Source organism: Crotalus tigris, unplaced genomic scaffold (genome assembly GCF_016545835.1).
Source record: "Crotalus tigris isolate CLP2741 ecotype Arizona unplaced genomic scaffold, ASM1654583v1 scf7180000020728.642097, whole genome shotgun sequence".
NCBI lineage: Eukaryota > Metazoa > Chordata > Lepidosauria > Squamata > Viperidae > Crotalus > Crotalus tigris.
In genome coordinates, this window is record NW_024098154.1 from 125,668 (window position 1) to 143,181 (window position 17,514).

Consider the following 17,514-nt stretch of genomic DNA (forward strand, 5'->3'; position numbering starts at 1 on the left):
TTTTCCTCACCACTGAACTGCATCTTGCTGGATTGCGCCCAATGTTCAAATTGGTCAAGATCCTCCTGAGTCCATCATTTAAAATGTTACCAGTTCCCCCCATCTTGGTGTCATCTGCAAATCTGATGAGTTCTCCTTCTATTCCCTCATCTAGGTCATTTATGAAGATGTTGAAGAGCACTGGGCCCAAGACAGAAGCTTGATGAAGACCACTGGATGCTTCCCTCCATGTACAGAAGCTATAGTTCCATTGAGGACCACATGGTCATGGTTCCGAAAGATGAAACTCTTCAAAGAACTTTGAGGCATTGTTTTCCTTAAAGAAACTTTAATTGAGCAGCATAGCTTCGGCATGTACATAAGTGAAGCCAGAATCTGACTTCCCCTCCTTTCAGCACATAGATCAAAGTGCAATTCCCTCCCACAACTAACAGTCATAAATCACATTCTCCAATTAGTTTGAAGTGCTGGCTTTCCGCCCAGGTCTTTCTCCCGCCATCCCTTATCAGTTCTTATTACAATATTGTATGTCTAACTCCCATCGCATTCCTCCCCCTCCCCCAATATCATCTAATTCTAAGAGTAACGTATAAGAAAGAAAAAGGCTACATCTCCATATGTTGTCAAAGCAAGAACCTCCAATATTAGCAACGCTGACACACATGTAAAGTGGGGTTGATCAGCCAACTGCAAATCCATCTGGTGATGATCCAGTCTATTCCATATTGTTATGTCTTCCCAAGAAGATGGTTGTGGTCTACTTTATCAAATGCCTTACTGAGATCTAAGTATACTATATAAATATATACTAAATTATATTATTTTTCTAGCCAGTGGACATACTTCAAAACCAAGCATAGGACCCTACAGGTGTTCTTGGAAGTAAAAATAACTGGCACTGGAATCTCTTTTAGAGCAGTAGCCAAGCTGGTGTCAGATGTGGGGATATTTATACCTGTTGCCCCCAAAGCAAATACACCAGGCTTAGTACTGTGGGTCATTTTGTCTACGTCTGTTGGTCTTGCACAGTCTCAGCTCTTGGGAAGAGAGGCAGAAGCAGAAGTTGATATGGTGAGCTGATACCATCAATACATGAACACCTCAGTATCAAACATTCAGAGAAATGTTGATTGTTTTATATTTTTCTTATATGCTGATTTGCTTCTTCCAGTATTTTAAAACTTTAAACAACTTTACCTGCGTAGAGCATACTTGGGCAACATGTCTCTAAGTTAGAAAATGCTGTCAGATTAAATTTATGTTCAACACCTCCCCACTGTTTCGTCTTTTGATTTTGATCATTGGTCTGGTTCAAACTACACTGCTCCCTGACCTCCAGATTCCAGTCATATTTCTTCTTGGGATGCTAACTGCCAGGGCATCTTAACAAGATTTTAATTAGTCACCAACTAATTAATTTGTCACCAACTTCACTTCAGCACAATCCTGGAATGCAATGATGCAAGATGGATTCCAAGGCAAACATTTAACCAAATGAGTTTTTCCACCAAGGAATTCTAATTTCTAAGGCGCTGAACCAACTGGCTATTTTCATATCCTCCAACGCGTCCACCCAAACATCCAGAGCATTGTTTTTTTATTAAAAGTTTTAAAGATTTTATACAATATATACCCCAAATCCCTCCCACCCCTCCCCCCCCACTTCCCAGAGCTGATTACAGGGTTATAAATAAACAATGATAATCTAACTAACATTACCCAACTATACAAACAATCAAATCCATAACATACTTTAACTCCTTTTCAAAATAAATATTAACAAATTAAATACAAAAATAATATAATTAAACCATAAAACTAAAACTAATATAAATTCTACCATATTAAACTATTAATAATAATCTAAAATTTACTCATAAGCTAGATAATACTTTTTAGTCTCATATTTATTCTGAATATAATCTATCCATCTTCTCCAAACCGAGATATATCTTTCTTGTGAGTAATCCTTCAAATATGCGGAAATTTTTGCCATTTCTGCTAACAAAGCATTGTTTTTAATTAAAAAGATTTTGGGTATAAGGAGGAAGAAAAACACAATGAAGCAAATTAATCATTGCCTGTCCATAAACATTTCTTCCAAAATGAGAGACAGATCCAACGGAATGAGAAAGGACTTTCTACACAGGTTGTACATACTACAAAAGAGATCCACCCCCAACAGTACAAAAACATTTTTCTTCTATTAAACAAAGAAAGCAAGTTGAGTGGGCCACAAAGCAAATTGTTTAAACCAGACTTTTTCTTTAGTTTTCAGTTTTCCTTTAATGAACTGAAAAGAGGCATTGTACGTGAGAAGTCAGCCCCCCAGAGAAGGAAATATTAACAGGGCAGAAAAAAATATTTCCTCAAAGAGGCAGAAAAGCATGCCCAGTTTTCTTAATTGCCCCAAGTCTCCCTCCCCCAAGCAGAAAACAGCTCTGTAGAAATGCAGATGTAAATAATCCAGGAAGGTTGGAAGCCCCCAGCTAGAAGATTAAGAAGACAAAGACACCTAAAATCTACATATCCCACCCAAACTCTAAAACAGGACATAATAGGATTAACCCACAGATGCCAAAGGGCACGCCCACACTCAGGTCAGAATACATGACACAGGAAATACAAAGCCTCAAACGGGAACAGGAAACAACTCCAAACAAAAGGCTCCAGAGGGTATAAAAACCCACTCCCAACATGTGCTCTCTCTCTTTTCTTCCAGAGCCATCTTTCTGTCTGGCTCTCCTCTTCAATAAACTGCAACCTTCTTTCTAAAGCAGTCGCCATGTTGTTTATCCCCGGCTTGGACTGAACCATGATGAAGACTTTTCCTTCAACAGTACTTACATAGGTCTTCCATGTCATTTTCAAATAAACACAGCCATATTAAGTAAGACACAAAGGAGTAGACTGATACTTCAGCAACCAACCAAAAGCTTTGTCCAGGCAGGCTGTATTTGGGATTTTGAAACAGGGGTTTGGGTTTCCAACTCTCCTGTTCTTGGACTGAACGTAGATCCAACTTCGGTGTGTTCTTATCCTGTGCTCGTGTGGAACTACCATACCTGACTTACACAAATCTGGATGCGCATTAGAAGGCAACAAAAAGTTAGAATTTTCTCTGTCTCCTTATTGCCATCTAATGGATGTCTGGATTTCCACTGTGGTCTAGTTATGGTGGCTCTCTGGTTATATGACCTTTCTCAGATAAGAATGACATTACTTTTGCGTTTACACATTCTGATGTTTCCATCAAGTCAGGATTTTGAACAGCTGTCCTACAGCAGAGTAAGAAGCTCTTGAAGCTTGGAGAGAATAAGAATTAACTTCCAAGAATCTGTAAGTGGCATGGTTCATACAACAGCCAATAATGTAATAATAATAAAGTTGGAAGGGACCTTGGAGGTCATTTAGTCCAACCCCCTGCTCAGGCAGGAAACCCTATACCATTTCGGACAAATGGCTGTCCAGTTTCTTCTTTAAAACTTCCAGTGTTGGCACATTCACCGCTTCTGGAGGCAGGTTGTTCCACTGGTTAATTGTTCTAACTGTCAGGAAGTTTCTCCTTAGTTCTAGGTTGCTTCTCTCCTTGATTAGTTTCCACCCGTTGCTTCTTGTCCTGCTTCAGGCGCTTTGGAAAATAGCTTGACTCCCTCTTCTTTGTGGCAGCCCCTGAAATATTGGAAGACTGCTATCATGTCCCCCCTCGTCCTTCTCTTCATTAAACTAGACATACCCAATTCCAGCAACCGTTCCTTATATGCTTTAGCCTCCAGTCCCCTGATCATCTTTGTTGCTCTTCTCTGTACTCTTTCTAGAGTCTCAACATCTTTCTTATATCGTGGTGACCAAAACTGGATGCAGTATTCCAAGTGTGGCCTTACTAAGGCATTGTAAAGTGGTATTAACACTTCACGTGATCTTGAGTCTATCCCTCTATTAAAGCAGCCTAGCACTGTGTTGGCTTTTTTGGCAGCTGCAGCACACTGCTGGCTCATATTTAAATGATTGTCCACTAGGACTCCGAGATCCCTCTCACAGTTACTACTATTGAGCAAGGTACCCCCTATACTATACCTGTACATTTGGTTTTTCTTGCCTAAATGTAGAACCTTACTTTTTTCACCACTGAATTTCATTTTGTTAGATAGTGCCCAGTGTTCCAGTCTGTCCAGATCCTCCTGTATCCTAAGCCTGTCTTCTGGAGTGTTGGCTATTCCTGCCAGCTTGGTGTCGTCTGCAAATTTGATGAGTTCCCCATCTATCCCCTCGTCCAAATCGTTGATGAAGATGTTGAAGAGCACTGGGCCCAGAACAGAGCCTTGGGGCACCCCACTACACACTTCCCTCCATGTAGATGTAGTTCCATTGAGGACCACATGCTGAATACGGCCAGTCAGCCAGCTACAGATATATATTAAATGTCTGCAAAAGCCCACTCGGTCAAACAACTATTAGTCTCTTTTAAATATAAAGTGATTCAAAAGATTTATAAAATAGCCATACAAACATATACTAAAGGCAATAGCAAAAATACATAATTGAAAACCAGTTTCCTACCTCTGGACGACCTTCGTAATAGGCTAACATAGATTTTGTAAGAACAAAAAGCCTCTCTTTGTAGTTTAGAGGAGATGTCCTTTTCTTTTGTTGAGACCTCTTAATCAGAATCTCTTCTAGGATAGCATTCATATTCATTTCAACCCCTTCCTCGATCTTTCTTCGGCCATTGAAGATCCAACTCTGCAAAAGAAGCAGCAGCAGCGACCCTTAAGATCCTATTTTTTTTTTCAACAACACAAATGCACAGTGAGAAAAAGAAAGCAACTCATCAACCCACTTTCATTGCGCCGGGTGGAAGGCAGAAAACTACAGACGTAGTTAAATATTAGACAGAAAAGTTCACATTTGACTTCGCTGAGGACTGCAATAACTTTACATAGCTAACTGGAGCCCACTGTTCAGCTGGCATGACACACAAGAATTTTCATATACTTTACACTTGAATATGAAATTCATATTAGGCAATGTAGGACAGAGGTCTACTAACATATGCGATCTGAATGATTAACAACGATCATCAAAAGCAATACAATAAAATCTCTATCAGCCAAGCAGAAAACATAATTAAAATTAAACATTCTGTAGAATAATAATAATAGTAATAATAATAATAAAATTGGAAGGGACCTTGGAGGTCATCTAGTCCAAACCCCTGCTCAGGCAGGAAACCCTATACCTGTGGTGGCGAACCTATGGCACGCGTGCCACAGGTGGCACTCAGAGCCCTCTCTGTGGGCACGCGTGCCGTCGCCCCATTCCTAGGCCTTTAGCTGGGTTTTATAAAACCTTTTCACTTTAGGCCTCCGCCGCCGTGTACAAAAAAATAAAGGTTCAATCAATCAATCAATTGCAACTTCTCGTGGGAAAAAAAGAAGATCTCGCAAAGTTGGAATTGATTGATTGAACTTTTTAGTGCCACTCAGTCTGCCATTACCAACACAGCCACGTCCACCCAATGGGCCACGCCCACCTGGCACCCGACGATACATACCATATAAGACGACTTTTGCAAACGTTAAAATCAGCATCAAAGTCGGGGGTCGTCTTATACGCCGAGTCGTCTTATATGCCGGAAATAACGGTAGTTTCCGGCGTATAAGATGACTTTCTAGGCATGCAACTCAGCGCTGAAGTCGGGGGTCGTCTTATACGCCAGGTCGCCTTATACACCGGAATATACGGTAAGTGGGTTTTGGGTTGCAGTTTGGGCACTCAGTCTCTAAAAGGTTTGCCATCACTGCGGCCTATACCATTTTAGAAAAAATGGCTGTCCGTCTCTTCTTTAAAAACTTCCAGTGTTGGAGCATTCACAACTCTCACAATTGTGCCCACCACCACTTTGCAACAGAGATGTCCACTCAGTTACCAAAAGCACTTGAAGGACTTACTTTTAAGAAAAGCAACGAACACCTACAAGCTTGCTATTGGAAGGGTAATAGAATAACAGAATAACAGAGTTGGAACGGACCTTGGAGGTCTTCTAGTCCAACCCCTTGCTCAAGCAGGAAACCCTATATCATTTCGGACATATCTTTATCCAATTTCTTCTTAAAAACTTCCAGTGATGGAGCATCCACAACTTCTGGAAGCAGGTTGTTCCACTAATTAATTGTTAGTTTTAACTGTCAGGAAATTCCTCCTTAGTTCTAGGTTGCTTCTCTCCTTGATTAGTTTCCATCTGTTGCTTTTTGTCCTGCTTTCCGGTGCTTTGGAGAACAGCTTGACCCTCTTCTTTGTGATAACCCCTGAGATACTGGAACACTGCAATCATGTCACCCCTCGTCCTTCTCTTCCTTAAACTAGACAGACCCAATTCTGGAACCATTCTTTATGTTTTAGCCTCCAGTCCCCTGATCATCTTTGTTGCTCTTCTCTGCACTCTTTCTCGAATCTCAACAACTTTTTTACATTGTGGCAACCAAAACTGGATGCAGTATTCCAAGTGTGGCGTGCCTGGCTGAGGAATTCTGGGAGTTGAAGTCCACAAGTCATAAAAGGGCCAAGTTTGAAGACCCCTGGGATAAAGCTTTACTTTTAATCAGGTAGTATCAGAGGAGCTGATCCTAGTTTCACCTGCAGGCTTCAGCTGCAATCTAGTCAACTGTGCCTCCAACTGTGAGCCTGTGGGCACTGCAAAACAGGAGATGCAACCAGTAGCACACTGTAGAAATTACTTAAGTGTTACCAGCCATGGCTTTTGTATTTCTTGCTCAATCTTGGGGGAGGTGGGGAAATGCTCAGGATGATCTCCCTAAAAAACAAGTGCCTTTGGAGCCAAATGAACCGCTGCTTCCAAATATTTTTAATCTATAGTACTGATTTACTCTTAAAGATTAAATGGAATTGCAAGGGAGTATTTTCAAGATCCCCCTCCCTATATATTAACCACAAGGATGGTGTCAACAACACAACCACAGATGCCAATCATTGTTTTCAATTGACCATTTTTATTAGTTTATAACCTAAAATACAAAAATACAAATGCCAAGAGTAGGAGAGAAAAGGGAGGGAAACGGGCAAGGAGAAGGTAGAAAAGAAGAGAGAAAAGGAAAAAAAAAGGCATTGACTTCCAATAACAATAACAATAATAGAGTTGGAAGGGACCTTGGAGGTCTTCTAGTCCAGGGCTTTTCAACCAGTGGTACAGGTACCACCTGTGGTATATTGGCACCTGGCAGGTGGTACGCGACCATCCTAGAAAAGTGGTAGTCGGGGAAGGGAATGAGCTGAACTGGTGGCAGCACCGCACAAACCTGAGTGAGAGATGGCTGGAGCTGCAGGGCTGTCAGGGCTCAGTGGAAGCGCCAGGATCAGTGCCACTTTCCAGCTGATTGGCGCTTCTTCGGGGCTGTCAGGGCTCAGCAGAAGCGCCAGGATCAGCGCCAGGCTCCAGTTGGAGCTCGTCGCTGATCCTGGTGCTTCTGAGCCCAGAAGAAGCGCCGATCAGCTGGAATGTTGCGGCATCTCCAGGGTCTTATGATTTACATTCAGATGCTTGGCAACTGATTCATATTTATGACGGTCACAGTGTCCCAGGGTCATGTGAAGTGACCAAAACCTGCTGCAATCACCCAGCAGACGGGGGGAATAAAAACCAAACACTCCCCCACCCCACCCCCAAAGCCAATCCTCAACAGAAATGCTCACAACGATGAAAACCTCGGACAGGAGGAAGAGTGCGGCTGGGCAGGCAGGCAGGTGCCTTGCTCAGCTGTGCTTGGGGGGGGCACTTTTTTCAGTGCCATTGTAACTTTGAACAGTCACTAAGTGAACTGTTGTAAGTCGAGGACTACCAGTACTTTATCACTTTTTTCCTTTTTTGGGGATCATCAAGTTTTTGACACCTTGCTAGGCAACTGGTGGTACTCGGATATTGCCATATCCTAAAAGTGGTACAATGGATGAAAAGGTTGAAAAGCCCTGTTCTAGTCCAAACCCCTGCTCAGGTAGGAAATCCTATACCAGGGGTGTCAAACTCGCAAAGTCATGTGACGTGTTGCGATGTATCGTGACTTTTTTTCCTTTGCCAGCAATGGGGTGGGCGTAGTTTCACTATGACGCATCCGGCCCGCAGTTTGACACCCCTGCCATATACCATTTCAGACAAATGGTTGTCCGGTCTTTTCTTAAAAACATCCGTTGTTGGAGCATTCACAACTTCTGGAGGCAGGTTGTTCCACTGGTTAATTGTTCTAACTTTCGGATATGTGATGCGAGACCCAGAAAAATATGGCATACTCCATTTAATCCTCCAGGGAAAGATTGAAGGCAAACGAGGTCCAGGCAGAAAAAGAACATCGTGGCTTCAAAATCTAAGGGACTGGTTTGGACAAAACTCAGCAGCACTTTTTCATGTGGCTGCTGATAAAAACAGGATTGCCAACATGATCGCCAACGTCCGATAACAGATATGGCACAAGAAGAAGAACTGTCAGGAAATATTTACATAGTTCTAGGCTGCTTCTCTCTTTGATTAGTTTCCATCCGTTGCTTCTTATCCTGCCTTCAGGTGCTTTGGAAAATAGCTTGACTCCCTCTTCTTTGTGGCAACCCCTGAGATATTGGGAACACTGCTATCATGTCCCCCCTCGTCCTTCTCTTCACTAAACTAGACATACCTAATTCCCGCAATCATTCTTTATATGTTTTTTACATCGTGGTGACCAAAACTGGATGCAGTATTCCAAGTGTGGCCTTACCAAGGCATTGTAAAGTGCTATTAATACTTCATGTGATCTCGATTCTATCCCACTGTTAATGCAGCCTAGCACTGTGCTGGCTTTTTTGGCAGCTGCAGCACACGGCTGGCTCCTATTTAAGTGGTTGTCCACTAGGACTCTGAGATCCTTCTCATAGTTACTAGTACTGAGCAAGTAACTAACTCCGTTTCTAGTACAGTAGAATAAATCAATAACATTAAACCTCAACTTTTTACTTTTATATAATAGTATAAACTAGTCATTTCTATAACAACAAATCTATTTAATCAGTAAAACCCAAAATCAAAGTTTAATTTTTTCTCACCTCAAGTACAAAGTCCAGAAGCGGTTTCCAAGTAGAAACAAAAGTACTTATGTTTTTTTCTTTAATCAGAGCAGTCAATTTGGCCCTCTCTGCTAACTCCATCAATTTTTGCAGCCATTCGTCCATTGTAGGGATTGAAGCGTCCTTCCATTTTTGTGCATAAAGTAGTTTTGGTGCAGTCAGCATATATAACAACATAATTTCATTTTTTCCCAAGTATTTTTCCACAAATATGCAAATCATAGTTAATAAGATTGTTTTTGACATTAAGTTGCTCTTTTTCAAGGTAATTTTGATTGCTGTATTATATATACTCAACTTAGGAACTGGATGGAGTTTATGCTCTTCCCCCAAAAAACTCACAGGAACCTAAACTTCCTTCATTTCAGTAATATAACTGAGGAGAGGAGAATAATTTTCATGCCATTATTATATTAGACAATTGGAAGTCAAGAATATTTGCTGATTTCCAGCAAATCACTACCATTATCTTCAGATTTAATAACTATCAGTGACTATCAATGACTTGGCCAAGAACAGCAAGCATTAGTATATCAAATTAAGTTTACTTTCTGTGTCTACAATGGCACAATATTTATTCCAGCTTTGTTCATTGCCCAAACTAGACTTTTAATTTCTAAGAAATTAAAACCCATCTTGGGTAGTCAAATTTACCTCAAAGGGGGATTACAGGCTTGTTAATACTATAGGTAGTATTCGACTCACAACCATAACTGAGCCCAAAATTTATGTTGCTAAGTGAGACATTTGTTAAATGAATTTTGTCCTATTCTTTCTTCCCACAGTTGTTAAGTATTAGCAGTCATTAAATTAGTAACATGGTTTAAGTGAATTTGGCTTTCCCGTTGACTTTGCTTGTCAGAAGTTCACAAAGGATGATCACATGACCCTGGAACACCACAACAGTCATAAATATGAGTCAGTTCCCAAATGTTTGAATCTTGATCACATGACCCCGGGGATCAAACTGTCCTAAGTGTGAAAAAATGGTCATAAGTCAGGGGTTTTTTTACTGCTGTTATCACTTTGAATGGTCACGAAATGAACTGTTGTGAGTCGTAGACTACCTGTACAATATATGTTTGTCCTGAAATATCACCTAAACTAGAAGTCATTACTCATTCAAATCATCCAATAAAAACAACGGCTGTCGGTGCTTCAAAATATGATCCCTCCCAAATCTCCATGGTTCTCAGCTTCACCAACCCTTGTTTAGCCAGTCTGACTAGTTGAGATAGTGAGGTTTTGTAACCCAGACCCAGGTTTTAAATGTTCAGCTTTTCTGGTTCAAGGTTGTGTCTGCTTAATTTTCAGAAAAATACTAGCACCTCTTAAGCCAGAGGCCCCCAACCTTTTGGGCACCAGGGACCGGTTCTGTGGAGAGAGGCTTTTCCGTGGACTGGAGGGTGCGTGGTTTTGTGTGCTGCCTGCATCTCATGGATGGGGCTTTGCTTGTTTGTGCGGCCCGGTTGCTGGCATGCCGTGGCCCGGTACCAGTCCGCGGCCCAGGGGGTTGGGGGACCCCTGTCTTAGGCCAGGGGTGTCAAACTCAATTTCACTGAGGGCCGCATCAGCTTTGCGGTTGCTCTTGGGGAGGTGGCCAGAGTGGGTGCAGCCTACTGGGTGGGCGTGGATGGAGTGGGTGTGGCCTACTGGGTGGGCGTGGCCAGTTCTACATCATTCATGTCAAGGGTGCCTATGGGGGCCTGGGCAGGAGTGGGACAGATCTGAGGGTCTCTGGCAGAAGAGGGTGGGACCGGGGCAAGTGCCAAGGCATGGTCCACCAGGGCAAGTGCCATGATGGCCACCACAAAATTATACATTGGCTCCTGGCTGGCCTGGGCCAGGGCCAAGGCAGCGGGGGCCGTTCCCTCACTGTTTCCAAGATGGCTTCGCAGGCCACATGAAACCACTTCTTGGGCCGCATCCGGGCCCCAGGCCTTGATTTGACATATCTGTCTTAGGCGATTGAAAAAAATGAAAGGAAAAAATATTATTTCATTCACTTTAGGTGTTGTCCAACTCCAAACTGGGTGGTTCAGAATTTAATAAATCGTACAACACAACATAGATAGTCCTTGACTTGCAACAGTTCACTTAGTAGCCATTCAAAGTTACAACGGCACTGGAAAAAGTGACTTATGGCTGTGTTTTACACTTAACGACCATCGCAACATCCCCATGGTCACATGATCAAAATGCAGAGGCTTGGCAACTGACTCATATTTATGACGGCTCCGGTGTCCCGGGGTCATGTGATCACCTTTTGTGATCTTCTGACAAGCAAAGTTGATAGGGAAACCAGATTCACTTAACAACCATGTTACTAACTTAACAACTGCAGTGATTCACTGGCAGGAAAAGTGAGGCAAAACTCACTTAACAAATGTCTTATTTAGCAACAGAAATTTTGGGCTCAGTTGTGGTCATAAGTAGAGGACTATCTGTAACAATCACTCTACACAAAAACATTATTTCTTTCTGAATAAATGTTGCCACAGTATATTCCATACAATCCGGAGTGAAACCACATGGCTTTCTGATCCCATACAGGCCATAATTGCATCCGACATGAAATCTGAAGTATAACAATGTAATAGCCAGGCACCAAAATCACATACAATATGTTGTCTATTAGGTTTTAATGTGACTATCAAAATTAGGTTATTCCTAAAGCAGAAAACTGAAATGTCAAGTGAATGAAGTTCCAAATAAGTTGATTTTAAAAAGTCTGAAAATAGAGTGCTGCGTTTCTCATTCAAACCGACAATATGAGAACTGCCAGCATTTCAGTCTGAAAGAAAGTGGAGAGAGACAGCGAAGAAGTATTTGATCCTCTTCAATAATTCTCACAACCTTTGAACGTTTCAAAAAGGCAACATGAAACGCAGCCCATAAAACTATAAAGCTCTCCATTCAAAGACAATCTAACAATTTCAGATTTGGAGGAAACAAACTCGTCAGCCAAAAAACTTTATGCTTACTGAATGCAAAAGCCGCCCCCGTTTTACAAGTATGATTTATATATAATTACTTGAGACAGAAACCAGCCCGTGCTACTTTTATGAACCCGTTTCATTTAAAAGTACATTGCGAACATAAAGCTATCAATAGATCTCTCCAATCTGATTTTGAGAATGGTCTCGAGACTCTTAATTTTCCATATGGGGAAACCACAACACTGGGAAGTTGAGTAACGTGAGCTGTCATTGGGTGACTCAGTGGCAAAAGTAAACTTGACTCTCAAAATCAGATCCCTTCCCTCCAATATATATAACACTAGACCAGGGGTAGGCAACCTTGGCTCTTTTATGACTCGTGGACTTCAACTCCCAGAATTCCTGAGCCAGCATTGCTGCTCAGGAATTCTGGGAGTTGAAGTCCACAAGTCATAAAAAGAGCCAAGATTGCCTACCCCTGCACTAGACAATGGAAAAATGCCTGAAACTCCTGATAATCTTGCTTGTCAACGGAGAATAAATCATGTAATAAACACTAAGAATGGTTGTGTTCCATCCAATTTAGTGTAAAAAAAACAAACACTTTCAAGCAATTACAAGTTATATACATTATAGGCAGGTTTGATTACTTGAAATCAAGTGGTTTTAGGACTACGGTTAACTATTGACCAAACTTGGTACAAAAGCAAATATCATTCAAGTTTTCTCTACCACTAGTACAGATTAAAAAAAATAATCATCTCTGGAGCAGAAGAACATCACACTATTTTAAAAAGTGTGACTGACAAGCTTTGAACTATTTCCTTTCTCATTTCAAAACTTTTCTTGCAGCCACATGCTATTTATTTAGATTCACATCACCCACGGACACTGCAACTGTCATAAATATGAGTGAGTTACCAAGCGTGTGAATTTTGATCGCGTGACCACGGGGACGCTGCAACCGTGGCCAATCACTATTTCCACGGCTGTTGTTAACTCCATACAGTCATTAAATGAACTGTTGTTAAGTCGAATAATATCTATACTTTCATCTCTCTGGCACGGATCCCAAACCCCAGAAAGAGCTACAGGGGAAAGGGCAGATCAAGGAGAAGTGCCTTTAAGCATTGGGTGTGTCCTCAAAGCAGCATTCCACTGAGTGAACCAAGTCACTGCAATCCAGAGTAGCTTAATTCATGCCTTTATTCAGGAAACCCTGATCAAAATCTGAAACTAATAACAGTACAAACGCAAACAAATATAGAAGCGCTTTATGCCATCCTCAGTCCTGCAGAAGACAATGTTCCTTTTTCTTCTTAAGAACATGTCAGATATAAAACTTCCCCTAACAATGCACCAAACAAAAATATCTACATTGAAAACATCTATTTCTGAGGACTTGGATTATGGTATGTTTAACTGCAAACATCGAAGTGTTGAAGGAAGCCACGAAAAGAATGACAAAACGGAAGCCGTGCACCTTGACTAATGTAACAGACAAATATGAATTACTTCCCTAATTTTGCCAATCTTGTAAGGAACAATTTCCCCCTAATAAGTTAGAAAAGTTTTTGTGCAGAGTATATAATTTCTGTACTGATCAGTAGTCAAAATATATCAAAAACAGCGACAGCAGCTTTTTGGTTACTGGTTACTGCACCAATATTGCATAGCAGTATTGAGGATACTTAAATATTGTTCATAAAAAAAGCAATGTTCTTACGTAGCAACAGGCAAATATAAATCAAAATAATTTCTGATTTCAAAAGCATTACAAAGATCAGTTCGTGGAAATTACACAAAGAAAAATGTTGGCATTTATTAAGTAATAATATTTATGCTAAATTTTGTACAGTAACTTCATAGTGAAATGTCATTATCTATTGCCTCCAGGTTAACAATTTTACAATCTGTAAAAAAAGCAATGTTCTCTTATGAAGCAACAGGCAAATATAAATCAAAATAATTTCTGATTTCAAAAGCATTACAAAGATCAGTTCGTGGAAACTGCACAAAGAAAAATGTTGGCATTTATTAAGTAATAATATTTATGCTAAATTTTGTACAGTAACTTCATAGTGAAATGTCATTATCTATTGCAGTGGTTCTCAACCTGTGGGTCGGGACCCCATTTGGGGTCGAACGACCATTTCACGGGGGTTGCCAAACAACTCAGTCTGCCATTTTTCCCCCCCTTTTCCTTAGCTGTGCTACTCCCTTTTATTCTATTGGCTTTTGAAAGCCAATAGAATAGACTCTCTTGAATAGAGTCTAATTCTATTGGCTTTCAAAAGCCAATAGGAATTGTCCAGGCTGTCTCTGCCCTGCTGAGCCCGCCAAAAGTCCATTCTGCAAACGGTGCTGCACCAGTTGAGTAGTCCTCGACTTACGACCGGTTGAGTAGTCCTCGACTTACGACCGGTTGGGGGTCGCGGCATTAAAAAGGTTGAGAATCACTGATCTATTGCCTCCAGGTTAACAATTAGATTAAGTATGCTCTTCACAATTGTTCTATAAAAACAATAAATCAACCCAGATTTCTAGTATAACTGATGTAAGAAATGGAAAGGGGGAAAAATTCTTCTTTGAAAAAAACTGAATTCAAAAAAAGATTTCACAGTAGATCCAGCTACTTTTGATTTACTTACTATTTACTATTTACTTACTATTCTAAGTCTCTCCTTTGTGTTACATATGCTATTTCTTTTTAAGAATTAAAATAAGATAAATAACCTTTTGGGATCTTCTTGATTCTGAACCTCAAACTTTATCCTTACTGAGGGGGATATAAAAATCTAAAATTTGGTATCAATCCACAGCAGGATAAATCCATCAATGCGCTGAATGATTACTGTATATCATACAACTAGATTATAACTTACTCAAAGTAATCTCATAAGCATGAGCACTGGTCCTAAGTCACTTTTTTTCCATACTGTCATTAACAAAATTGTTAACAAATTGTTAACAAAATTATTGTAAGCTGAGGAAAATGAAAACTGGCTTTGGTCGATGTTGGTTTATTATTTATTTATCAAATTCATTTGCTGTCCATCACAAAGTTCTCGTGATCTTGAGCAGCTCACATCAAGATGAAATAAACCTTCAGCGATTATAAATTTAAAAACAGATTACAATTATAACAATTAAAACTAAAAAAACAAGGGTTTAGAGGAGAAAGGATGGAGTACCAGCCACCCCTCAAAGTCAGCATTTCTAAATTCTATCTTTTTAAAAAAATTCTGCTAATCAACCAAAACTGGTTAAAGGAATGATGTAATGTTCATTTTCTCTTTATCTTGTTCACCTATGACAAGGGGTAGGCAACCTTGGCTCTTTTATGACTCGTGGACTTCAACTCCCAGAATTCCTGAGCAGCCATGCTGAGGGGAAAGGGATAGTTTCCAAGCTGAGCCATGCTGACTCAGGAATTCTGGGAGTTGAAGTCCACGAGTCATAAAAGAGCCAAGGTTGCCTACTCCTGACCTATGATGACCTATATCCCTACCAAAAAATATCAAGTGCAGCCACTCAGTGGTTGCGAAGCTCTGTTGTAAAAACTTGGTTTAGCAGCTAAATGTATTCTTTTGGGGAGACTGAATCACCTGTTTCTTTGGGTTGAAATATGGACTAGATCAGGGGTGTCAAGCTGCCAGCCTGCAGGCTAGTTGCATCATGCAGAGGCTGCACCCACCCCAGCTCCGACAATGCAAAAAATGTTGCGATACGTTGTGACACGTCACATGGCGTGGCGAGTTTGACACCCGTGGACTAGATCAGGGGCCCCCAACCCCCAGTCCATGGACCGGTACTGAGCCGCAGCATGCCAGCAAACAGTCCACACAAACAAGCAAAGCCCCATCCACGGGATGCAGGCAGCACACATAACCACGCTGTCAATGCTGCTAACATCGGATGTTTTTGCTTTGACAACAGATGGAGATGTAGCCATAATAATACTGAACCTAGTGTGAGAATCAAGGTTGTTAAAATGAGAGATGATAAGAATTGGCAGGCTGGAGAGCTGGCGGGAAAGTGCTTTAAACTAATTGGGGAATGTGATTTATGACTGTTAATTGGAGGAGAGAATTGTGCTTTGATACTATATGCTCAAGAGGGGGATTTCAGTTTTTGGCTTTGCTTATGTTAGTGCCGATGTTAGGATTCTCAAATAAAGATTCTTTAGTAAACAATGCCTCAAAGTTCTTTTGAAGAGTTTCATCTGTCGGAACCGTGACACACACACTCTCCAGTCCGCGGAAAAACCTTTCTCCACGGAACTGGTCCCTGGTGCCCAAAAGGTTGGGGACATCTGGCTTAGATCATCTGATGTGGTCTTTAGAACCTAGAATTGCTTCAATTCCAAATAAGATTAAGAACAGCTGGGTGCTTTTTAAAAAGCTTGTCTCGGTATATACGGTAAGATTCCTATCCTGATATTATTTCCTCTGTCATTTCCTTGCTTGTATGGGTAGCTGAGCACACACATTTTAGAACAAACTGAATAGAGAAACCGCCTACACAAAATCTTCTAATCCATTATAAGATATAAAATTAATCTGCAATAGAGGAAATGGCTTCAACATGGAGAAAATCAAGTCAGGCTATTCTGTATTTCTGTGTGGTGTAGATCAGGGGCATGCCAGCAATCGGTCTGCACAAACAAGCAAAGCCCCATCTGCAGGATACAGGCAGCACACAAAACCGCGCCCCCTCCAGTCCGCAGAAAAACCTCTCTCCATGGAACCACTCCCTGGTGCCCCAAAGGTTGGGGACCTCTGGTATTGATGCTGAACTAGCTTTGGGGACTCCAGGTTCAAGGTTACCTTCAGCCACTGGGTGACTTTTGACCCTCAACCCAAGCTATTTCAAAAGATTGTGGGTGAAAAAATAAGGAAAGAGTTATTACCTGAGATCTAGTAAGATAAAATATCTAATGGAAAAAACCCTACAGATCCCTCTTTTTAATTTTTAATTATTTTTTTTTAAATTCTTGCAAGAAAGAACAGGAACGAAAGGTAGTAGCAATGAATAAGGTATGTCAACATTCAGTCATAAGTTGCATATAACAGTCTATTTCTCAAGAGAAACTAGTAATAGCATAACTTATACATAATCTTTCCAGACCCAATAAAAATGCGATTCATCCTTTTGAGAAGCAAGTTATCGGAATTTTATAGGTCACTTTTTCCATAAAAGCAACTATCCACACCTTTGCATGCCAATTATTCAATGATATCTTATCCAGAAATGAGCAAATGTCAATCCTGCTGCCAAGAAAACTACAATGTTCTTTTTCTTTAATTTAGAGTTATCTTCCTCAGAAACATGTAATAATCCCCAATTCTGGATCATATACTTTTTCTTCAGTTATTAGTCTAAATTATTCATCAATATTTTGATGAATGATTATAGGCTAGTTGTGTTAGTCTAGGTCAGTGGTTCTCAACCTTTTTAATGCTGA

General features: G+C 40.7%; 1 protein-coding gene across 4 annotated transcripts in view; it reads right to left on the bottom strand.

Annotated features, from left to right (window-relative positions):
* TEC (tec protein tyrosine kinase) overlaps positions 1-17,514 on the bottom strand; it is a 68,552-nt gene that overhangs the window by 36,687 nt on the left and 14,351 nt on the right. For 2 of the 4 annotated variants that reach the window (XM_039368300.1, XM_039368299.1), the window contains exon 2: positions 4,561-4,743. In XM_039368300.1, the coding sequence (XP_039224234.1) occupies positions 4,561-4,698 (138 nt within the window). In that variant the 5' untranslated portion in view covers positions 4,699-4,743. Of the gene's footprint in view, positions 1-4,560; positions 4,744-17,514 lie in introns of those variants that run through there. The other 2 variants (XM_039368304.1, XM_039368302.1) reach the window with 1 other exon arrangement.